General features: G+C 41.1%; 2 protein-coding genes across 3 annotated transcripts in view; one reads left to right on the top strand and one right to left on the bottom strand.

Annotated features, from left to right (window-relative positions):
• Positions 1-9,564, top strand: part of SNX25 (sorting nexin 25) — a 78,700-nt gene extending 69,136 nt beyond the window's left edge. Inside the window, exons 15-19 of the mRNA XM_061474041.1 lie at positions 3,328-3,445; positions 4,612-4,678; positions 6,232-6,413; positions 7,647-7,747; positions 8,557-9,564. Coding sequence (XP_061330025.1) covers positions 3,328-3,445; positions 4,612-4,678; positions 6,232-6,413; positions 7,647-7,747; positions 8,557-8,631 — 543 coding nt within the window. The 3' untranslated portion in view covers positions 8,632-9,564. The remainder of the gene's footprint in view (positions 1-3,327; positions 3,446-4,611; positions 4,679-6,231; positions 6,414-7,646; positions 7,748-8,556) is intronic.
• A 1,087-nt stretch (positions 9,565-10,651) lies between these two features.
• On the bottom strand, positions 10,652-19,976 carry LRP2BP (LRP2 binding protein). 2 transcript variants are annotated; one of them, XM_061474022.1, is made up of 8 exons: positions 19,771-19,976; positions 19,334-19,449; positions 18,434-18,547; positions 16,786-16,928; positions 16,603-16,708; positions 15,681-15,904; positions 12,499-12,664; positions 10,652-10,784 (listed from the first exon to the last, which is right to left on the bottom strand). In XM_061474022.1, exons 1-8 carry the CDS (start codon positions 19,832-19,834, stop codon positions 10,719-10,721), a joined length of 999 nt encoding a protein of 332 aa, XP_061330006.1. In that variant the 5' UTR covers positions 19,835-19,976; the 3' UTR covers positions 10,652-10,718. The 2 variants fall into 2 exon arrangements, with proteins under 2 accessions (XP_061330006.1, XP_061330014.1); XM_061474030.1 differs by having other exon boundaries at positions 19,334-19,446.
• Between the last annotated feature and the right edge of the window lie 3,804 nt (positions 19,977-23,780).

Here is a 23,780-nt window from a genome sequence, read left to right as displayed (position 1 = left end):
AAGTGGTAAAAAAGTAATCTTCCCAAATTTAATTACTTATCCAAAGCAAGCAGGGAGAGCCATTAATATAATGCATTTGAATGGCAGGTGGTATTGGAAGGCATTTCCAAAGGTCATTTTTAATTTACTGTAAGTGAACAAGGATTCAGAAATAAGAGCTGTCTGTGAATTCTAAACGTGTTTGTTAATGAAATGTTTCCTGCCCTTTGATAAAGATACATATATAGGCAAATGTGTAACCTGCCACAAATAAACAAATTTCAGTCCATGTGGGTTCGTTTATTTTTTTTTATAGCAGAATTTCCCACTTTTTGTGCTCTCAACATGCATATTTCAGAGGGTTTTTGACAGGTAAAAGTAATTCTCTTGGGAAGCTCTCTTTGTGAGGAACAGCTGTGTGTCCTTCATTTCTGGAGAGCTGAAGCAAAGCTAGTTGTGACAAAAAAATGAAGGCAAATGGTGCAGGCTTACAGGGAGAATTTGCCAATACAGGCGGGAGCCCATGTGGGCAAACCACTTTGAGAATTTGGTACTAAGCCATAATAAACTATTGTTTTTCAAAACACAATGAAGAATAGGTGAGTGACTAAAATAGCTCATTGACTAAAATTGCCCATAATTTCATAGCTGCCTGTTGTTCGTCTGATGGATAGAAAATGCACTGTGGTGTAAGAATTTATACTTCTCATTGCATTTTCTAAATGATAGGGGATTTGATGAACAGAAAAATAGAGCAGGGACCTTGGAGAGAACATTGGGTTTACCTTCCTGCTCCAAGCAGGCTGAACTGTGCTAGGACAATTCTTGGTATGTGTTTGTCTAACGTGCTATTAAACCTCTGATAACCAATGTTCTCAGCTGTTTTCATGGTTAGAAACCTTTTATTACTTCCTAACATAAATGTCCATTCTTTAGCCAGCCAGCTCTTGTAGTGTCTGCAGCAAACACCCAACAATTTGGGTTAGGATCCTCTCAGTTATCAGGATTTACTACTTTCCTTTTATTTCTGTGACTGAGCAGCCTCAATTTCTCCTAGTTTTTGTTAGGTTATGTTTTATTTAGTTCTTATGGTTCTGCTCTAGACTTACCTGATTATTCATATTTTTCTTAGAAATGTGGGGACTAAAGTTTGAAACACAATGTTCCCACTAGGTTTTCCTTTTCCCATGTATGAAAATATTTCTCTATCTGTATGTGTATATATATATCACATGAACAATGTTTGTGCTTAAACATCATGGTATTACACTTGCCTTTTCGGCAGCAGTGTGGCCCTGTGATCATTTTCTGTAGTAGTATCAATATCACTTGTTTTATTTACTGTGTTTACGTAGTGAATTATTGGTGCTTTGCATCTGTCTTCGTCAAACTGCACCCTGTGGGCTTAACGGCAAACTCAGTAAGCTTACTTTCTATTCTGTTGCTCAAGTGCTTAATGACAATATAGGATTATGTCTACTATGAAAAATTAAATAAAAGATAATTTCTTGAATAATAAAAGTAGAAAAGGGCTCAGAAGCCTGTTGACCAGAGGAAAATAGTGATCAGGACTGGAGTTTGCTCTAGACTGTGTCCCTGGAGAAAATCTGTTCAGCATCAGTGAATATGTGTGCTTGTGGGCTAAGATGGGTAATGATTTGTGATTTCCTTGTGTGGCATTCCTGGTCAGTATGGTGTGGCTTTTTGTTCCATGCCCTCAGTCATAGCTTAGCCTAATATTAGCAGAAAGCTTTAAAAGCTGGGAACTCATCAAGTTGTTTAACAAGGGAGCCTGTGAACACTTACAGTGCACTTCACTGCTGTGAGGTGTTTTCCTTTGGTTCCTGGTTATGAGGAGAGAAGCAGCATCTCAAGGGATGCCAGAGAAAATGCCAGATGTGACTCAGGAAGTCACAGGGTGTGACTTGGGAAGGGTACAGAATATGTAAGGTTGGAATATGCAACACTGTGGCCACTATGTATAGGCCACTGTGCAGTGCCATGCCTGGAGAAGATTCAGGAACTGGAAATATACCCAAAGTTGATGATGGACTTTAAATGGGATTTGGAGGGTGTGAGGGAGGAGTAAGACAAACTGATGACCAGCTGAGATGCTGTAGGATACTCTGTATAGCAGGGTTCAGATGACAGGCAAGGGATGGCTAAAAGATTGTGGCCTTAAGGCCAAGAAAGACACCAAAATAGTGCAGGAGAAATAGAGCTGTGAAGCACATTTTCCAGACCATATGATGATGGGGGAAAGGGGGTAGTATTAGATAATAGAATGATAAGGAAGAAAGGAAGAGATGAGGAGTTTCTTTGAAAACCAGGCTGAAGAAAGAAGATCTGTCTGCACACCATTCTGACCATTCCTGGTGCATAACACCAACCTCAGTGGGGGCAGGTCTACCTCACTGCAGCTTTGCTCTAAGCATAGGCAGACAAGGGGAGATCCAGGAAAGCAAAGGGATGTGCTGGCTGGCATGGGTAATGGTAGGTGGTGTAGTCCTGATGCTGAACCAGATCTTTGTTACACTGGGAAACAACCTGCTGTCTGCTCTTCATTCTTGAATAAATGGTTCTGCCCAAACTGAGGTGGTTCAATACATTCTCCTGTGAGTCTGTTCTGATTAACTCTGCTCCCTTTGGGACGCTGAGCTTGGGTATCCTCAGTGATAATGGCCCTGTTTGCCACATCCTGCCACCAGCAGAGATGTTGGCTTTAATGCTCTTTCTTGAGAGGGCTGGCCATGCTCCTTCCCCAGAGCAAGGCAATACTACTCAGGTCTTGTGAGACCCCACTTGGAGTAATGTGTGTGGTTCTGGTGTCCTCAACATACGAAGACCATGGAGCTGTTGGAGCAAGTCCAGAGGAGGGTCATGAGGATGATCAGGGGCCTGGAGCACCTCCTGTATGAAATTAGGCTGAGAAAGTTGGGACTGTTCAGCCTGGAGAAGAGAAGGATGTGTGGAGACCTCATAGAAGCCTTCCAGTGTCTGAAGGGGGCCTAACAAGGATGCTAGAGAGGGACTCTTCATTAGGGACTGTAGTGATAGGACAAGAAGTAATGGGTTAAACAGGGGAAGTTCAGGTTAGGTATAAGGAAGAAGTTCTTTACTATGAGGGTGGTGAGGCACTAGAACAGGTTGCCCAAAGAAGTGGTAAATGCTCCATCCCTGGCAGTGTTCAAGGGCAGGTTGGACAGAGCCTTGGGTGACATGGTTTAGTGGGAGGTGTCCATGCCCATAGTAGGGGTGTTGGAACTAGATGATCTTAAGGTCCTTTCCAACCCTAACTATTCTATGATTCTATAAGGATGGAAAGCTGTATGTATTGTGTCTCCCTAGGAAGAAACAGAAGAGGATAGTGACCTGTCGGACTACGGAGAGGAGGTGGATGGGAAAAGGGACTCTCTTGCTGAACCATGTTTCATGCTGATTGGAGAGATTTTTGAACTGCGAGGAAGTAAGCTGCAAGCCTGCTTATTTGCCAGTGGAATCTGTTGGCCAAGAAATCTGGGGGACTTTGTAATTGGGATTTTTCTGCTGTTTCAATAAGCGGAAATGTTCTTACAATCTGCATTGCCAGTTTGCTTGGAACAGAGCTCTTCTTCAGTAGTTCGTGACTTCAGAGCTTTTATTCAAAAGTGAAATTCCAAAATAACATGGTGGTAAAAATGTAATTAGTAGGGGAAAGCATTTGAATTCAGTATTCTTAAGCTTTTAATTAAACAAAGGTAGAAAACCCCAGTAAAATGCAGCAGCGTGTTCTCTGTAAATAGGCTGCATGTTAGAATGCATGAATTATGAGGAAGGAAAGATGACTTTATTACAGAACATATCACTGACAAAGCAACATAATTTTAATGTCCATTTGAAGTGTATTATGTGTGCCTTTTAGTTCTACAATTGATATAATGGAAAAGACGCCACACATAACTGAATGAGAGTAATGAATAAAACTATTTTTGTCTCTATTTGAATGTGCAGCTACACTTGACACCCTAGAAAATTATTTACAGGGTGACTATTATGAAATGCAGCACCTTCCAAAAATGACAGATGTATCTTCCAAATATAGACTTTCTTGTGCTGATGGTGAACTGCCTTGAAAGAAAGACTAACCACTAATTACAAGGAAGCACTTCCATTTGTTTGCTTTATTTGTAATGAAAAGCTAAATGCTTGGTTTATTTGAGTGAAGATGTTTTCAGAATTTTAATGGTGCTGCTGTGTGTACATTAGACAAGCAGGTGTGGAAAGGGTGTGAATTTTGAAAGGCTTTCTGGGGGGTATTTTAGTAGAAAAAGGTGTTTTGGTAGTTGTACAGCTCAGTAAACTTGAAATACTCTTAAAGTTTGCAATACAGGCTACAAAGGACAGATACATAAATAGATGTGTTTATGTAATCTGCAAGACTTAAAAAGCATATAGCAAACAGTACAGGGAAAGCAGTCAAGAAAAATAAGACCCATGCACAGTTAGTGAAATCTTTGAAAGGATTGTAACACATGTTTATTGTAGGGGTGGGTTGGTGGGTTTTGGGTGTGAGGGAGTTTTGAACATGATCGTGGGTACCCTGATGTTACTAATCTCTTGGTCTTTATTTTCTGTCATTTTTCATTGTTTCAGTGTTCAAGTGGGTCAGAAAAACATTGATTGCACTAGTACAAGTCACTTTTGGAAGAACTATCAACAAGTGAGTAGCTGTTAATTCAGCTGAACCCACATCATTGTTCTATGAAAAAAAAGCTGAGAGCAGAATTGTTAAAAGAGAAACAAAATTGGGACATTCTGCTGTATATGGCTATCTGCATTTGTTTTCTACAGCTCAGCTGAAAAATATATTATGTCGATTAGAGAAGACACAGATACATGAACTAGATTCTTCCTTATTTTTAACCCTACGTAGGACTTTGCTTTTGGAAAAACACATGTCATGGGAGACACGTGTGGAAAGTGACTTCCTTCTTTTTAGTGAAGCAGCCTTGCATTTATATATATATAAATTAAAAGACTTGGCTATACTGCTTTTCTGAATGTCCTGGCTCTAAATGGCTTTTATTAGTTTTTGCTTTATCTTACAGTCCCATGAAGATTTTTACCACATCTGGTAAAAAAAATAGGATTCTGTTTCAAGTACTTTCTTTCAAATCAAATACTCGTTTCTCAAAAGTGACTGAAATAATGTTTACACATGATGCGAGCCATTAATTTATAACACGAAACCTGTACATGTGTAACAGTGATGTGTTTTCATGAAGGTATTTTTCTGTATCATTTGAAGACATAACTGCCAAGTGAGGCCTGGACGAGGCTATGAAGTAAGCATGCGTGTCTGTACACACCTTTCATGTGGGAACTTATGTCATTGGTCAGAAAAAGTTTGGCAGAGTATTCTCCCAGCAGAACAGGCTGCTCCTTTGTGACTAAATTTGCACATGACAGCATGGCTTTTAAAACCTCTCACACGTGATGTAGTAGTAAATTGGAGTGGCCTCTGGCAGTAGCCATTCACTGAGTTTTAAATCATTCAGTTCATTTTTTCATACCCTGCTGATGACTAGTATGAAAGACACCTGAGAAAGGACGAAGAGAGAGAATGAGCACAGCATGCATGCAGAGTTCCTGTATAGCCTTGTACATGTTTGTTGAGTTTTTACGTTTATTGATCTTAAGGCGTTTGGCTGTACTCTGGCCCAGCCTGGAGCCTATCTACCTCAGACTCTTTGTGCTGAAGGCTACAAGTGAGTGCCTGCAGCTACAGGAGGAGGCTGGTATCTCCGTTTGTAGTCCCCTCTCTGACGTGCTGTTGCTGTGAGGGAACTTCCTGTGCTTTTATCAAAACTTCATCTGTTTTTATCCCACCAGGCATGGTGGGATAAATCTAGCATGCATTTAGTTTGGAGTTTACCACAATTAATTAATTTTTATGTCTTTTCCCAGTGGAGCTTTTGTAGGGCCCATTTCTGAAATATAGTTTCAGTGTAGTAATTTGTAATATATGTAGTAATTTGTAGTCTGTGTTTGTGGATTACATTGAAATGTAGCCTTCTCCACATCTCAGTCAGGTATCTGGAGTGACCTAGATCCTAGAGAACCCAGAGCTGAATCTAAGTTGCTGTGATGCAGGTGAAATCATAATTTGGGGTAACTATGTGAAAATGAGCATCACTTTCACTACTTTCAGGAATAAAAGAATAAATCTGCCTAAAACATGAAAGATATAGTCCTTTCTGTACTTCTCCACAGGCAAATCCGTGACACTGTACATTGGATTTTCAGTGAACCAATGCTTGTTTACTACATTGGTGTGTTTCGAGATGCTTTTTGGCCAAATGGCAAGTTAGCTCCACCACCAAGAGCCAAGAGCGATGAACAAAAGCGAGAGACAAAACAGAGAGCACAGCAAAAACTACTTGAAAACATTCCAGGTGAGATCGCTTTCAGTCTGCTTAATCGTGAGTTTAGTAACCAGTTAGGAAACAAAACTACTGCTAGTAATGATAAAGGAAATAACAAGGGGTGAGAATATAAAAAAGGGGGGGAATAGATGGAGAATCAATAAACACAAGTGATGCACAATACAGTTGCTCACTACCCGCCAACCTATACCCAGCCTGACCCAAGCAGCAATCTGGGCCTTCCAGGTAACTCCCCCAGTTTATACACTGGCCATGATGTGCAGCTGCATGGAATACCCCTTTGGCTACTTTGGGTCATGTGGCCTGTCTCTGCTTCCTCCTGGCTTCCTGTGCCCCTCCTCACTGGCAGAGCATGAGAGACTGAAAAGTCCTTGATCAGAGCAAGTGCTACTGAGAAACAACTGAAACATCAGGGTGTTATCAGCGTTGTTCTCAGACTAAAGTCGAAAACACAGCACTGCACCAGCTACTAGGAAGGAGAAAAATAACTGCTACAGCTGAACCCAAGATACTCGCCTCCAGCTGAACAGAATGTACTTTAATGAGCTATTTTATGGCTGAGATGTCTCAGACACCCCTTCCATTAGTTGACTTTTACTGCGAAAACAGCAGCAGGCATGCATGCAAAGTATTTGTCATTTACTCTCTCTGTTAGATACTCACCTACTTAACCTAGTACAGGCTTCTATAGCTGGTTTGTGGTTCTGTTTTGTTGTTTCTGAGTTTGGAGAGATGTGTCAGGAGACAGCTGAATGTCCCTTAAATTAATGAAGCACTGGATCACTATTGTCTAATCCAAATTATAAGTAATCGACTTACCTGTGGGAAGTATTTTCTGTGACTATTAAGAGGCAATCTGAATCTGTTTTAACTGTTAAGGTAATTCTGTCTTTGTGGCTGAAGGTGTGTTTAAGTGAATGATTTAATAATGTATGAAATTAGACTTGACTCTGAGAGGTGAACTGTCTAAAGGGCATTCTATATATCATGTTAAAACACTAAAAATGTTGTAATTGAGATGCATACACCCTTATTAAACTGTGGTAACTTGAGATTGAGTGGTTTTGACCTGACCTAACACACCTATGTTGTTAAAAGGTTGGTGAATGGGGGCTATGTATCTTGTAACCATGGGCCATGAAGTGCAGTGGTTTTATTTCCTCTCCTTTGTGGGTGGTACGGTTAGCTGGAGGTTTTGCCTAGCATGAGTGAAACACTAAGCTAAATTAATATTTGTTGCAGATACTCTGCAGAGTCTTGTTGGACAACAAAATGCTCGCCATGGTGTAGTGAAAGTGTTCAATGCATTGCAAGAAAGGAAGGCAAACAAGCATCTACTCTATGTGAGTAACCAGAAAAATAGCCTTTTAACTTTATACTCCTGTTAATTGCTGAGCTCTGCTGTATTAGAGCACGGGGTTTTTGCAGAAATTTGTTAGACTTTTGTTCTGTGTGCAAGTAATGTTTTTGGTTATTAAAGTCAGAAGAAATGTACTTGGTTACCTCATGTGACTCATTTTGAATAACAAGAAGCTGTTTAAGTTTAAAAACAAGTATTGCCTTTGTCTAAGAGAGATCCTCTACCACACTCAGCTTGCCTGACTTCATGAGGTATAAACTTATCTCTTCATATACTTGAGGAAAATAGACACCTTGGAGAATCATAAGGAAGGAAAGTTCCAGGTTTGGCTCACAGTTAGGATATGACAGGCCTCCTTTGTTGCTGGTTGGGACTGACTGGAGTATGCAGCTGGACCCAAGTGTACTACCACCTTTTCCCTCAGTCTCTTCTGGCTCATTTGCTGCTGCAGCTGGTAACAGCATTGGCATGCTCAGGCAGCACATGCCCTGGTGCTTCCTGATGGAGCTGCTGCAGCTTTGACACAACAGCACCACTTTATGCAGGGTGGGAAATCCTCATCTGAATGAAGGCAGCTGTCCCTGTGGCACTTGCCCTCTTTTAGCCTTAAGGCATTTCCTGTGTTATCTGCAGCCCTCAAGCTAACTCTAGGCTGAAAGAAATGGAATTGCATGAGTGATAAGTAGTGACCCTTCATGCTTTTCTTATCTGTGGTGCTCTGAACATGACAGAAAGGAAGGAGAAATTCTCATTTGGCACCTGTACTTACCTGAACTCATTTCTGTTTTTCAGGTTTTGCTGGAACTGCTGCTAACTGAACTGTGTCCTGAGCTAAGAGCTCATTTAGAGCAGCTTAATGCCACTTAGGTTTGAATCTGCACAACTGGATCACTAGAGAAATGTCTATGTCCAATAATAGACATGAAACTTATTTTCCTCTATTCCATAGAGGGCTGAGGACTATGATTATTTTTAGCGTTTTTCTTTCTTCTTGAGTTTTTTGTGAAGTAAACAGACTTGAAAAGATCTGATGCTGTAGTAGGGTAGACAAGACAATGCTGTATAGTTGCCAATTTTTATTTAAATGGTTCTATTTGACTACTCTTCTGTTCAAAATATAGATTGAAAAATAAATGTTCATATAAGGTGAAAGAAACCAGAAAATATTTTAAACATTTATGAAAAGAAATTTTGCTTATAGTGGTAAATTAATGAATGTTGTACAGTTCTAATCTCCTCACCGAGGATTTCAGCATTCCTTTTTTCTTGTGTATTGAAAAAGCCTTGTCGTGCAATACTACATGTAAAGCTATTGTGAAAATTTTACCAATTTTCTTTTTACCAAAGATTTTCTGTAGTTTGAAGCATTTGTAAGCAATAAATAACTCAGCTGGATTGCAGTACTTGGTAACGAGGCTGTACTGACAACTAATGAATGAGTTTGACAGCACTGGTTTCATAAGGAGTATCTGCGTCACTTCGAAGTCTGTGTCAAAAATGTGTTGTAAACTGGTATGTCCTAACAGGATGCCTGTGTTAAATGTTAGTTCACAGATTAGTGCTTATGAATTGCTTCTATGAAAGATTAAGTCAACATTTAATTAAACCATTCTAATAACTTCCCTGATATTACTCAGGGCTGTTATATTCAAATACCCCAATTTCAAACAACCTTCAACTCAAACAACCTTATTTTATACAAGGAAAGAAAATGATGTCTTCAGTGTTTTTTTAATTTATGTAAAGATATGCAAATAATATCTTAATGCACATCTAAATAATTAAACCTCATCAAAAATTCCTAGGCGACACTCATTATTTTACATTCAGTACAATTGTGCTCGTAGAAGAACTCCTTGCAGTTAAGACTGGCTAAGGTACGTAAGATTCGTGGTATATTTAAATCAGTCTTTTTAGTAACATCTGTCTGTCTGTTCCAGCAGTTTCAGGACAGTTTTCAAGTCATGCATGGCACAATCCCAAGAAGCAAGACAAATTCTGCACATATAAAGTTTTACAAGTAAATAGGTATTTAGAAACGAGCCATCAGTAAAATTTACTAGTGGATGATCAAAGTAAGTTTTGATAAGAGATTCAGCACAACATTGCTTGGGTGTACACACTCCCAGCCAGAAGGTTTTCAGCTAATACTACCAGAGGCAACTTAAATGAAGTATGAAAGGTTGAGGAGAACAGGCCTTGTTCAGAGGACATATATTGAATATTTCCATGCTAACATTTTTTATCTATAGTTCTGGAAGTGTTATTTTCTAGTTTTAGAAGTTGATGTGTTCGGGAGCGGGGAGGGAGAAAGGGGAAAAGTGAATGAGCAGCTTCACGGTTCTGAGTTACTGGCTGGGCTTAAACCACATGGTTTGAACTGTGTAAGGCCTTTCCAACTTGAAACCTCTGCAGTCTAAGAATAAAATGTGTTAAGATACAAGTAGATCTAGGTGCATTAGAAAAGCATGTGAAAGAAAGTCTGCACAGAACAAAGGTAAGATTTAAAAATGGCTGTGACCTGTGAACGGGCTGAATGTGAAAAGTGGACGAGTTTGGGTTCACGCTTTTCATAGTATTAAAATTGAATGTTTAAATATTAAAAATGCCGAAAAGGGAACAACCATTTTTATTTGGTTTTGGTTTGATTCACATGCTTTATGGCAGTATGACATGAAGAAAACACAGGACATCTGCCCCAGTAAAATGTCCTTAATAAACTGTAAGTCTTCGATAGAATTTTTAAGTCTGCCTTTGCCTCATCTCAGTTAGAGTGTGAGCTTTTTACTTTGTCTGTGGTTTTAGATATAAAAGAGTCAGTAGATTGCTTTAAATAGTAATTTCTCTAAAGTTGGAAAGCAAGCAGTAAGTGATGAACACTCTGTAATTGCTTCAGATTAAAGATGGTTTATTGTGGTAGTACATTCATATACCAGTCACAGCTAAAGGAAATGCTAAATTTTCCCAAGATTAGCTGCCAGCTGAAGGTCAGCAGCAACATCAGGATCCAGAAGACATGCCTTTGAAAACAAAGAACAGGCAGTTCTAGTTTATGGCTAAAGTCAAATTGTATGTTGTCAATATCAATATAACACTAATAAGGTCTTTATCTCAGATAATTACAATAAAAGTTAACCAACTCGTTAAAATATTAAAGAGTTAATATGCTACTCAGCTTTAAATCCCTTTTTCTAAAGAAAAAAAATGAGTATTTAAAATGAACATACTTGACTGTAGTGTTGGTTCTAATTTTTTATTCTCTTTGTTGATATGGCATGTGCTGCCACCACAGTCAAAACCCTAAATCTGCTCACAGGCAGGATCAGTTTACTTCACTTGCATCCCTTTTTTTCAGTATTCCCTGGAATGCCCATCTTCTCTTTCTTGCCTTTCAGAACTGACAGGGTCTTAGAAGGTAGGCCAAAACCACAGCTGAGCAGTTAATTAAAAAAGCAAACAAGATTTTGATTTTAAGTGGGTATAATTGTACAGTTAACACAAGAATTATTTTCCATACAAAAGGAACTGAACACACCCACAGCTCTTGTCTTTTACTTGTTCTGAAGTTACTGCTTCAGGTAGCTTCCTTGTTTATTTTCCATTACTTCTGTTGTTGAGTGGAGATGCATGCCACAAATCAAGAGAAATCATCTCTCTTTATACTAAGAGGGCAGCAGACTTCCTGTATCAGGCTCAGATGTACAGGTAGTGAATGATGAGTGAAAGTCCCTAACACTTACTTGGACTGCTGCCTACAGCATTTTTAACAGCAGTTTATATTCCTTTCCCATTCTCCTCCTCATCCTATCCTCTGTAACACTTTTCACAGCAGAATAAAATGTTTAAAAAGTATGCATTCAGAGGACCACCTCTTCTCTGCTAAGTCTGTTGGCTTCCCTGAGTAAGGAGCCACAAAAATTATTACTTGATAATTTATCATTTACATAACTCTCCATTTATTTGGATTGCACCAAGCTGGACATGAAGTATTCTACTTGCTGAAACAAATGGTCTCTACATGAACAGAAAGCATATAATCTTCCTGAAGCTGAGATCCAATCTTGCTACACTTCCTTCCAGTTGGCGTAATCATCTTGCCCTGACTGTACCTTTAGCTATCACTGATATTATCTAGTAGCCTAGAAGCCGCTGTTGATCTTCTTCAAGCAAGACATTTTACTTCAACTTTAGAATTTTCAAACAATGTGACCTATTTTTGCCCCTGTGTCTCAGTAACAGTAGATCTTCAGGTATTGTTAAAATATAAACATAAAACCAAGTATGACAGCCAGGTATGATTGACTTCAGCACTGTTAATGATGGTTGTAATTGTTAAGAGAATCTAAAGTAGAGAAAAACTTAGGGTTTTCCAGTTTGAGGGAATGTCAGAGACATCAATTTGGGATAAGATTATTCAAATGGTTTAGCTAATCTATCTTGCAAGATACCAAGCTCTTTGCTGTGGTAGTTTCCACAGATGTTTTTTTGACATTTACCATAATGCAATATTTGCTTAAGCAAGTGGGCAGACGGCATCCTTTCAGACTGTTTTTAGTAGATTTTGATATAATTTTATAACTCTTCATTTTCTTGCACAATTTTTTTTTTTAACATGATGTTGGAGTCTTTAACCAAACAAGTTTAAAGACTGAAACCCAAGGTATCACTCAATTTCATGAGACATAAACTAGTCTTTCCAGACACATTTAAAGACTTAAAACTTTCCCAACTTACCCTAGAATAGTGTTTTGAAGCAGCAGCTTGATCTTGCTGTACACCTAGGCCAAGCTGGAGGCATCTACCCAAGTAGAAAGCAGCCATGGCAACCCCCTTGGCAACATATGCGGGAAGACAGTCGGTTATCTTTGCTAGCGTATTGATGTCATCATGGTCTGTAATTCTGCTGTGGAATTTACAGCGTTAGCTTAGGTAATGCTACCTCAAGCACTAATTGAAGTAAACCATATATGACTTGACACCACCTCCTTTCCATCATTATCCAAAATAAGCTGAAATGTATATTTATTCAGCAACCTAATGAGGATTCTTCAGTATCTGAAATTAGTCTTATTCGAATATCGTTACATTAAAGCAAAAACAAGTACATAACTTCTGCAGTCACTTTCACTATAGTTATGCTACTTAGAAAAGGCAGCGTACTTTAATTTTTCCCAACAAAATACTTTATGGAAAAAAATGTATGTTTCTGGAGGAACAGCAGAGCTTTCCAATTCATTTGAGCAACCTTATCTAGTTAGAAGGTGTCCCTGCCCACAGCAGGGGGGTTGGAACTAGATGATCTGTAAAGGGCCAACCCAAACCATTCCATGATTCCGTGATTGTAAAATTCCAAGTTCAAAATCATAGTAACGTGATGATCTTGGTCATACCTGACAGACTCAGACTGTAAAACCCACTTCTGACAACCACTTACAACTGTTTCAGCTCAGTTACTTTCTTTATGCTGCATCTCTGCTTACTGTCGCCTTATTTTCAACTTGTTTTTACCAAGAACCATTTCAAGAATCAGAGGGACGAAGTGAACATTGTTTTCACTGGCAGGCTATGATCTCCTGTTGTTGCTGCAGTACTAGGTACAACATTTCAAAGTGGGAATTGATATTTTTCCTAGCTGTTGTCTTAAAACAGAGCCCCCCAAGCCCTGTATCCTTTCCAGACACAAAGAGTAATAATATGCTTGACAGAAGAAAAAGAAGTGCAAGTCATTTGAATTTATAGCTATTCCCTATAAATCAGTGTATGAAAGATTGTTCTGAACTAGCCCTCTGCCCTCAGTGCCTATTAAATCATTTGATTGTTCAGAGCAGTATTCTCCCACTTAATTTGGTCCCATTAACAAATGCAGCAGCAAAATAGGAAAAAAGACAAAAAAAAAACCCCAAAACCAACAACCTCAATGACTTATTAGCAAAACCATTCAACTATAATAGTGGTAACTTATTGCCTCTTTTATCTTTCTGATATATAGCATTTTTTACTTCTCCAAAAGATACACAACAGGATGCTGATGCAAATAACAATACCCAGTTAAGACAGGCGAAAAATTCTAGTTCAGCATGGTTGACTTCATACCATAGCAATGGGTAAGTAGAAGTGTACAGGACAACAAAATTGTTACTTAAAGTGAAATACTAGTAGCTAATCTAGTCTCATAATATTAGGAAATGCTATACTGTACATAATCACATAACGCTTGGATGTTTGTACATAACAAAGGTTTACTTGTTTGTATGTAACAAACCATGTAGTTGGTATGAACACAGACAAATCTTAGCAGAAAAGGTATTGATACAACTGATTGAACTGCTGAGATTTTTGCCACAAGGCTAACTGCAATCTCAGGTAAGTGGAACTGTTTCAAATATGGTGTCAGTATCTCTTGGTTCAGAAATGGGCACTTCTGCCTGTAGTATCAGATTTCATTGCTATTTTCTGCAGTTACAGTTGCAGCTGATGAAATGCACTGTTCACTTGCCTGGATAACGTACCATTCAGCATTGGCTAAAAGGGATGCATTCCAAGAGGGACATGCTAGACTATACTGAATAGCTGTTAGTCTCCTTGCAGTGCAAAAGGAGACAAAAACAGACCTGCTGCTATGAATGGCATGTACAGGATGCAGCTTCTGTAAGATCAATATTGGGCCCAACACTTGTTTAATGGCTTCGTAAGTGATCTGGAAGATGGCATCAAGTGTACCCAAATGGAGTTTGCTGATGATACCAAACTAAGTGGGAAGCGTACACTTTGGAAGAGAGAGCCACCCCATAGGCTGACCTGACTAGGCTGGAAGAGTGGGCTAACAAAAACCTTATGAAGTTCAACAAGGACAAGTGTAAGGTCTTGCACCTGGAAAACATAATACAGGAGTGCAGCACAGGCTGGGATCTACCTAGCTGGGTGGCAGCTCTGTGGGAAGGGACCTGGGGGTCCTTGTGGACAAGCTCAATATATGTGAACAGTGTGCAGCTGCTGGCAAAGCCAACAGGATGATGGGTTACATCAACAAGGGCATCAACATCAGAGACAGGTCATCATCCCACTCTGCTCGAGGCTTGTCAGGCCACACCTGGAATACTGTATTTAGTTTTGGTCCCTGCTATATGAGATGCAGACAGGCTGGAGAGGGTCCAGAGAAGGACCACAAAGATTATCAGAGTACTGGGAAGCCTGCTGTTATGAGGAAAGGCTGAGAGAGCTGGCTTTGTTCAGCCTTGAGAAAAGAAGGCTCAGAGGAGACCTTACCACCACATTCCAGCATTTAAAGTGTGGCTACAAATAAGACAGAGACTCCCTTTTTACAAGGAGTCACATGAAAAAGATGAAAGGTAATGGCTGCAAGTTAATTCTGGGGAGATTCCAACTGGATATAAATGGAAAATTTTGCACAAGAACAATCAGCCATTGGAATAATCTCCCCAGGGAAGTGGTGGATTCTTCAACACTGAAAACATTTAAGATTCAGCTGGAAAGTGTGCTGGGACATCTAGTCTAGGTCATGCCTTGCCTAGAAAAGCTGGACCAGGTGATTCTTGAGGTCCCTTCCAACCTGGGGTTCTATAATGGTAGGGGTTTAAAAGGAGTGGTGAAGCCTAGAGATTGTGGACTGAGGAGACATGGAAAGCAGGGTTGCATGTGGGCTTCTGCTTGGTCTACTTAAGATTCTAGCTCAAGGCTGCTTTGCTTCACAGGATCAGAAAGAAAAGTGGTGGGAACCTTACAGTATTAATTTTGTCACTGAGTTGCTATTCCCTCTTCTACATGAGGTTTTGCCGTTCAGTATCTCAAACATCTCCCGAGTTTGAGAGACAAGAGCATGAACTTATTAATCATTTTAATCTGAGCACTGTGGTCTTACATAAAGAATCATCATAAAAAATCAAAATTATTTTCACCTTTTGGCTACTGCAGCAGCTGTTGAGTAAAATTTTCTATTGTAATAGTATTCTACAAGATGACCTTGAGCATAGATGTTGCCACGTTGTGCTGCTTCTCTCAAACACTCCAAAGCAGCCTTAGCGTTTTGACCTATACCTTGTCCATAGAGATACATAACACCGAGTGCTCCCTGTGATTCCAGACTTCCATTGCCACATGCTTCTGAATGCCAGAAAAAGGCCTAAAGAAGAGGCACAAAGTTGGAGTACACATTTACTTTAGCTACTTTGTTCCATAGCGTTTACATAAACACTCTTATATCAACCATCCTGTAAGAAATGCTTGCACATAAAGCAGAATCCTTGTAAGGCTTTAAAACCTGCTTCATTTATCATCAGTGACATCTTGGTTTCTGAAGGTTACCAAAGCTGACAAAACTGAAATCCATTCTATTCCAATACCAGTTCTCCCTGTTACTCCCAGTAAAAAAAACCACCACCAAAACACATTGGCCAGCAGTGTCAAATTAGTCAAAATGAGTGATTCTGGCCATCTGTTCATACAGACTTGGATAATAATGCCTAGCAGTACTTAAAATACAGCTTTCAGAGACAAATATATTATAGAATCACAGAATAGTTAGGGTTGGAAAGGACCTTAAGATCATCTAGTTCTAACCCCCTGCCATGGGCAGGGACACCTCCCATTAAACCATGTCACCCAAGGCTCTGTTCAGCCTGGCCTTGAACACCACAAGGGATGGAGCATTCACAGCTTCCTTGGGCAGCCCATTCCAGTGCCTCACCGCCCTCACAGTAATGAACTTCTTCCTTATATCCAATCTAAACTTCCCCTGTTTCAGTTTGAACCTGCTAATCTTTCTGCAAAGTCAAGATTAACTGGGACTCGTGAAACTCAAAAGGTACAAGTGGCCTTTACCTTCTTCAGGTCTTTTTGAGCTGACATAGAATAAAGCATTCCTAAAGTACTCTGGGCCTTTATGCTTGCTTTTGGATTTCCATGGTCCGCAGCAAAAAGCCACAACCTAAGAAAATGGGGACAAAGAAAGTTCAAGTAACACAGCATCTTAGATTGGTCAGGAAAATTACTGACTGCCATTACCTTTCAGCTTCTTCAGTTGACTGCTTGACACCACATCCTTCATAATATGCTCTGCCAAGATTGTATGCAGCTGCAAACTTCAAGCGTCTTGCTTTTGGGGAATCAGAGTAGAGTATTTTCTTCATGTATTCCACTCCCCTCTCCTAAAAATTGAGACATTTTGGTTACTACATTCAGACTCTGAAGAGCATGAGATAAAGATCCTGACAATCCACTATGTTCTGCAAAAGAGGTAAGTTTTCCACACTGAAGAAAGGCTGAGGCATATTGGTAGGACAGTCTGGAGAACAGTGTCATAGCAAAGCAGAACTGATCTTTGGTTACTAGGCAGCCCCTAGATTTTTGGCTGTCATGTATTTTTAATGTGAAACATTTCCTTATAAAAGTTCATCTAATACTATATTCCTCTTCATTGATAAAAATTTTCTGAGAAATACACTTACATAAATGAATGTCACATCCTAAACATGCTACTTTTTCAATACTGATCTTCTGTAAACTTTCTCATATTGCATAATGTATCTGAAGTCATGAAACAACCTTAACAAAAGGCAAAGTGGTAACACTAATACACTCTTAAGTCCCTCCATTAAAAATGCCTTAAATTCATTATGGACAAAAAAATGATAATGTTAAATAAGCATAAGGAGAACAAACATTGCATGTGAGCAGATGTATGGTGTATCATCCAGGGAACTCAAAAGTATTTCGGAAACAAGATTTATGCTTTTAGGATTTAGCATGGACACCCTGTTTAAATGCACTGGAGACAGTCCTTTGCAAAAGGTTCCTCTCTTACTCACCTCTCTCATACTGAAATACACAAAAAAGAAAGAAACTTTTCTGACATGTTTATTTGCAAACAAACCTATGTGGTAATTATGCAGGCATACAGCATACAGAACAAATGAACCACCTCTAAAAAAACAGCAGAATAATTTCTGTTCCGCTGACAATCCTCTAAGCACAAGAATCTGATCTGTTAATATGCTGTTTATTTTTTCCCCTCCCATCTTGTTACATACCCTTTCTTTCACCCTATTTGTATTCTCTCCTCCGACCACTCTTTTAAGTCATGTTCTCCAATAAACTCTCTTCTTATGGCAGCAATTCATTAATCTTCCTTTTCTGAAATGTGACTCTTCAATTTGAATTCTTCGAATTCTTGAAAATGTAATTCTTTCTCTAATTTTAAAATATTGCTACCAGCCACTGGCAGAAGCTTAATCTTCTTTAGTATCCATGTTAAGAGACTAGAAAGTACCTCAAAAAACATCTTTGTGCAAAACTATATAGTTGTTTGATTTCCATTTTTACACATTTTCATCTAGATATACTGCTTATTAATAAGTAACGAATAGCAATTTTAAAACAGCTTCCACACAGCACAAACTTTTAAAATTCATAATTGAAAATACAAATTACTGTGTTTTTCAAATGAACCTATTTTATTACAGCTATTTTTGAGAACTACTTCAGAACCCTCTATCTTTTAATGATGCTTTTTAAACACCTGTACTTCTTGAAACTAATTGTAAATCAAAGACCTGCTTATTTTAAACTAAATAATCAAGCTTATAAAGAAGGTCTTAGTAATCATCAGCTGATATTAAAAGGAAAGTAAAAATCATACAGCTATATTACTTACAGGGTCTTCTGTAGTGCCTAGTCCATCATAATGCATTACACCAAACTGATACATTGCTTGAAAATCTACATCCTTGATTTTTTCAAATTGTATTAATGCTTCTTCATACAACCCCTGGGAAAGACAGAACAGTACAAAGGGTACATATGGCTGCCTCACTCTGATATATGCTCTCTTGCAGTTTTTCAACTTGGCGCATTTCCCTCATGAACAAAGAACAAAAATTTGCATAGAACAACTACAGAAGTTGTAGAAATCAGAAAAAGAGTAAGTCAACAACCACAAGAAAGCTGGATAGGGTGGAAGCACTCAGGACTTCCAAACAAGCAGTGGTATGCAAACATCTTCTCTGGACCACCTTTATCCTTCCCCCAGATGCCATCTTTTTTGTTCAAGGAGGAAAATGTCTAATCCAGATGCCCTGCCCTGTCTATCTGACTTCCCTTAAGTGAGATATTCTTATACCTCGAGGGTTTATAAGAATCTGCTTTTACATCTCAACAAAGGGTTGGTTATACAAAGACTAAACTCAAAACTGGCAGTGAGGTAAGGGAGAGCAAAGAGCAAAGATCAAAAGCTGTGTCTGGGGTCAGGGACCAGAACCACGTAACTGAAAACAGTAGGTGGTGGTTGGCTAGTCAGCTGGCCAAAAACCAGCTCAGCTTGGAAGTTAGCTGTAGGGACAGGCTGCTGCTTCTTTACCTGATCCTTGGGAGCCACCACTAGATGCCTGGGGACCGTGCAGGAAAAACTTACGTAGGGGAACACCTGGTGCTTTTCGTGGGAAAAAAACAGGCACAGGCATCTCTTTTAGTTTAAGGTTTTCTCTCTTTTACCACTGAAATTGTATTAAAAAATTGTCAGCTTTATAGTATTTCCTTAAAAGAAGGAAACCACAACCTCTTCGTAGTACAGTTGTCCTCTCAAAAACCATGCCACAGGATCTCCGCTTGCCATTCTCTTCACCAACAGCTCCTCAGCTTTTGCAAATAAAGCAGCATGGTTGCAGTTCTCTGCTTAAAAATTGACAAACATTACGGTTATTTTCCCAAAACAGAACAGCATCGATAAGCACACTAAAGGTCTGAAGCTGGTGCGGTCCCCTTCTGTTTGCATCTTTTAAAGGACCAAGATGAAAGGGCTATTTCATTAAAGGGATAAAGTTCGATGAGGACCTTGTGAAGGTTCAGTTTGCTGTGGAATTGCTTAAAAGCAAATCTGAACTAGAGAGGGCACTTCACATCACGAAATGCCTTACCGCGCCTGCTGGGACGCAGCGCGGCTGAGGGACTCGGCAGGCCCAGCTGAGGGGGCAGCCCCGAGGGCCGGGTCCGTACCTGATGCCTCAGGGGCGAGCTGGGTGCTGTAGGCCAGGGGTAGCCGCTCGCTGCGCAGCTTCATCCCGCCCCGGCGGGAGGCCGAGGGCAACGGGGTGGCGAGCCTCCAAGTGGGCGGGAAGCCGAGCCCGCCAGCCGCGCCGGGTGACGGCAGGCCGGGAGAGCGGCCGCGGCCCTCGCTGGTGTCGGGCTGCCCGAGCCGCCGGCGGCGGGGAGCGGCGGAGCGCCTAGAGGCAGCCGGCGGCGGCGGGCTGATGTCGGTCGGCTAACGGCGGTTGCGTGGCAGTTGCCCCCCTTGCTGTCCCGAAGCACCACCCAGCCCAGCCCGCACTGTGGCGGTATCAAGCACTGCTGCGTAGCTGGGCTTTGTGGTCCCACGTCCTCTGACCAGGCAGAAGGAGGAAGACGGGAAGGTAACACTGGCGTTTTACCTTTGGGTTTGGTCCGTTTTCTGCGAGAAACGAGACGCTAGGCCATGCTGGACGGGGCTTGGAGCAACCTGATCTGGTGGAAATGTCCCTGTCCAATGGCCATGGGTTGGAACTGGATGATCTTTAAGGTCCCTTCCAACCCTAACCATTCTGTGATTCTGTAGCAGTCATGTGGGCCAGGGGTCTGTGGAAATAACATTTCCAGCTGTTGGCTAGTGCTAAACGATGTGAAAATACATGGTGGGTTAGGACAGGCTGTGTTTGGCCATCCACTGGATCTTTCCTACTGCCTGCCAGTCCTGTACCAAATTAAACGCAGAAGCCCAAAATACTGTGCAAGAAGAGATTATAGGCAAAACCAACAGAAGCTCTGAATGTGGCTCAGTTACAAGGTGGTGAGGCTGTGTAACAGCCTAACACATGGAGACTTCAGCATTCCCAGTGATCAGAAGCCATTTGTTGCAGTTTGTTTTCCGCATATAGACACTATCAAAGTTGCAAAGATATTTTAGGAGAAATGCTGTGTGAAGCTGATTTCTCCTGAAATGTAAGGCATTGTTTCTACTTCTGTTGATAGCTTCTGGCTGTCTCCTACAAAAAGGATACACCAACACAATGCTGCGTGAGTGCTTTAAAAATAATCCTTAGCTGCATTCCCGGCTTTGATTTTAATTTTGCCTTTTATTTTCCTCCCAGATGACTATCATCCTGCTATTTCTGGCAGCGCACTCTGTGTCTATAGCAACAGGGACAGAGGCAACAGAACAAGAGGGTAATGCTTGTGGTTTTATGGGGTTAAACCTGTGGGCTCCACATGACGTTATCCAACAGTCCCAACTGACTAGTTGCCAAGCCCTCCTGTAGCTCATCCTGATTTGCTTTGTGTAGATGATACAGGCCAAGAAATCTACAGGAAATAAACTTTTTGTGAAGCATCAATGAATTACTTGGACTAAACAGGCAGGGTGATGAACAGCCTGTGGAAGCAGCAGTACCCTTGAGCAAAGGCAGTTAACGCTGGTTGCTGCTTTCAGCGCTGAAAGGTGCGAGGTTCAGCAGCATACCTTGGCTCATCCCATTGCTTACACATGTTTATTAGGGCTGGCTCCTCCAGTATAATTTTCTTGATACCTATGCAAGGTGTGTGGCCTGGGATTCAAAGCGCAGAGGGATTTTTAGCGGGTTTTATTCCAAACCAGCTGCCTGTGTTTATAACCAATGCAAGTAACAGTTACTCAGCGGCAGAAGAGTTTTGCAGGCACTTATGATGTGAGCAAAATGTGACGGGAAGCTCAAGAACAAATTAACAACAGTTAATTTGAAGAGAGTTGGGGCCGGCAGGATGCCAGAGTCTCTGTAGGTGGTTCAGCTGGAAAGATGGGATTCCTCAACTTTGACACCAGGGAATTGCTGAGGTCATTCAGGGGAGGGAAGGCTTTAAAACAAAACATCCTTTTGGGTGATCCAAGTCTTAAGCTGCTTCTGGGTATGTGGTTTTCAGAAGAGTCTTTGCAACTGCATAAACAATGACTGTGGATTTCTGGCATTTGTGCAGCTGTGTATTTCATACCTTACAATCTGCAGATGGAAGTGTAGGGATTTAATTTGTTTATTAACTCATTGGCTGGGCTAGCTGTTGGGTAGTATCTGGTAATCTGGTAATCACACATGTATTTCCATATGAAAGGAGAGGTGAAAACTCACTGAAATTGATACAGAGGGTTGACCATTGTACAGGGGGGTAGTACAGGGGGGTTGTACAAGGGGGTTGTACAGGGGGGTTGTACAAGGGGTTAGAGGAATTTGTTTAAACAAAAGGACTATCTGTTGTAAATGCCTGCTAAGCAGAACAGAGACCTCCGGTCCTGTTAATAAGCAGACGCCTGAATCTACTGATAAAGGGGAGAAGCAGAGGATTTACGGCTGGGACACTGACCAAACTCTAAGGCCACGCATAAAGACTAAAAAGGTGAAAAGTGCAAGAAGAGGAAGACTCATTTACTTCATCTTGAAGACCCCTACCCAGAGGAGGAAGACTCATTTACTTCATCTTGAGACCCCTGCCCATGACCAGAGGGGGCACTGCACAGGCGCAGAGGACCTTCTGGCTCATTATAATACGAAGCGGGGATAGGACATGAATATGTATAGGCGTATTGTGCAACCTTATGAATATATATAACTTTAGAGAATAAATGTACAGGGAAACAACACTGAGGTACGCATGACTTTGAGGAATTATCCCCGTGCGTCTCAGCGCTGAATAAAAAGCATACCAACTTTACAACTTTAACGAGTTGTGGAGTCAATCCACGCATCAAAATGATTCTGCTGAACTGATACATTGCCTTTGTACCTGGATTTACACACTGTTGAAAAAGAGATTGTCTGTGTTTATATTCTACTACTTAATGATTTGTATTTCCTTTCTGAAAGGGGAAGCAGGAGGTAATTGTCACACCGTTTGTGCGTTTATTTCAGAACTCTATATGCCCCAAAGGAACACTGTTAGGCTGCTTTTCCCCTAACTGTTTATTAAGTCCATGGGATTTCATTTTTTAAAACACATAACTTTTTATTTCCCTTTTTTTTTTTGAAGTGATGGTAGTGATTATGAGTAACTTCCATAACAAACATGTAGGCATCCGACAGAAGGAAATACTGTAGTGCTAAGGGAAGAAAACTGTATACCTCAGACACTGACTGGGTTAAGATGCTCCTCACTTGAATCCTGTAATGGGGAAGTACCATTAGCGGTAATTGAATCCACTGCCAGACTGGATTGTATAGCACGGAAAGGACAGGCAGTTACTGTCAAATATGTGAGCAAAGGCTCTGTCCGTGCAAAGGGAAGTTATGGCATTGACTGCTCTCAGCTTCCACAAACAGTGGTGTAGAGTGTGTTTTACCGTGTGTGTGGACATGCCACTCTCTTGCCCTGCCTTCCCCAACAGCCATGGACACCGAGCGGTAAAGCTCTGCTGGGGGGAAGCAGGTTTCACCAACCCGTCACTGTTGCCACCTTCAGAACGGATTCCAGGCATTCTCATGGTCTTTAAGCGTTGCCATGGTTGGTCCTGGTTTCCCGTGCAGAGGCCTGTGGTTGGAAGGCTTTGTTTGTGACCTTGGCCTCTACGGTCTGACCTGCTCCGGGCCAGTTAATGCTCAAAGAAGTGAACATTAAGTTTCTGTTTTTCCAAATGCATTTTGAATGGAAGTGCAATAGGTGGGGACCCCAGAATCCCCCATCACCAGGCCTAGTCCCACTCAGGCTGGGGATGGATGTGCCGTACTGGCTGCATTGAGCGTTGGGCTTCAGAGATGGCCGAGTCTGTCTTGCCCATTCAGCCCCCTTATCCCGGTGGCACAGCTCGGGCAGGAAGGCAGTAGCGGTGGGTTTCTGCATGCTGACCTAAGGGGTTTGGGGGAGGGGAAATCCAAGCTAATCCCCTGGGGTTTATTTCCCTAGACCCAGGTGGGTCCGGATACGGCCCTCCCCCGCCAGCGCCTGGGCCCGCGGGCAGGACCACCGTGGGAGCCGCCCTCGCCAGCAGCAGCCCGAGCCAGCGCCATGGCGAG

Source organism: Pezoporus flaviventris, unplaced genomic scaffold (genome assembly GCF_033815535.1).
Source record: "Pezoporus flaviventris isolate CSIRO_AGI_PZ_B2104156 unplaced genomic scaffold, CSIRO_AGI_Pfla_v1 ptg000002l, whole genome shotgun sequence".
NCBI classification, from domain to species: Eukaryota; Metazoa; Chordata; class Aves; order Psittaciformes; family Psittacidae; genus Pezoporus; species Pezoporus flaviventris.
Note: the sequence above shows the minus strand (reverse complement) of the source record. Positions and strands in the feature narration are given on the sequence as shown.

What these genes read in the sequence shown, in the direction of transcription:
- LRP2BP (XM_061474022.1), bottom strand. Translation starts at nt 19,834, where the DNA reads ATGAAGCTGCGCAGCGAGCGGCTACCCCTGGCCTACAGCACCCAGCTC. An exon ending in GCTGCTGCAGTAGCCAAAAG is followed by an intron (nt 12,665 to 15,680) that starts GTGAAAATAATT and finishes ATTCCACAGCAG; the next exon opens with AATTACAGACCATGATGACA. An exon ending in CTTCAAAACACTATTCTAGG is followed by an intron (nt 10,785 to 12,498) that starts GTAAGTTGGGAA and finishes TTGTTTTCAAAG; the next exon opens with GCATGTCTTCTGGATCCTGA.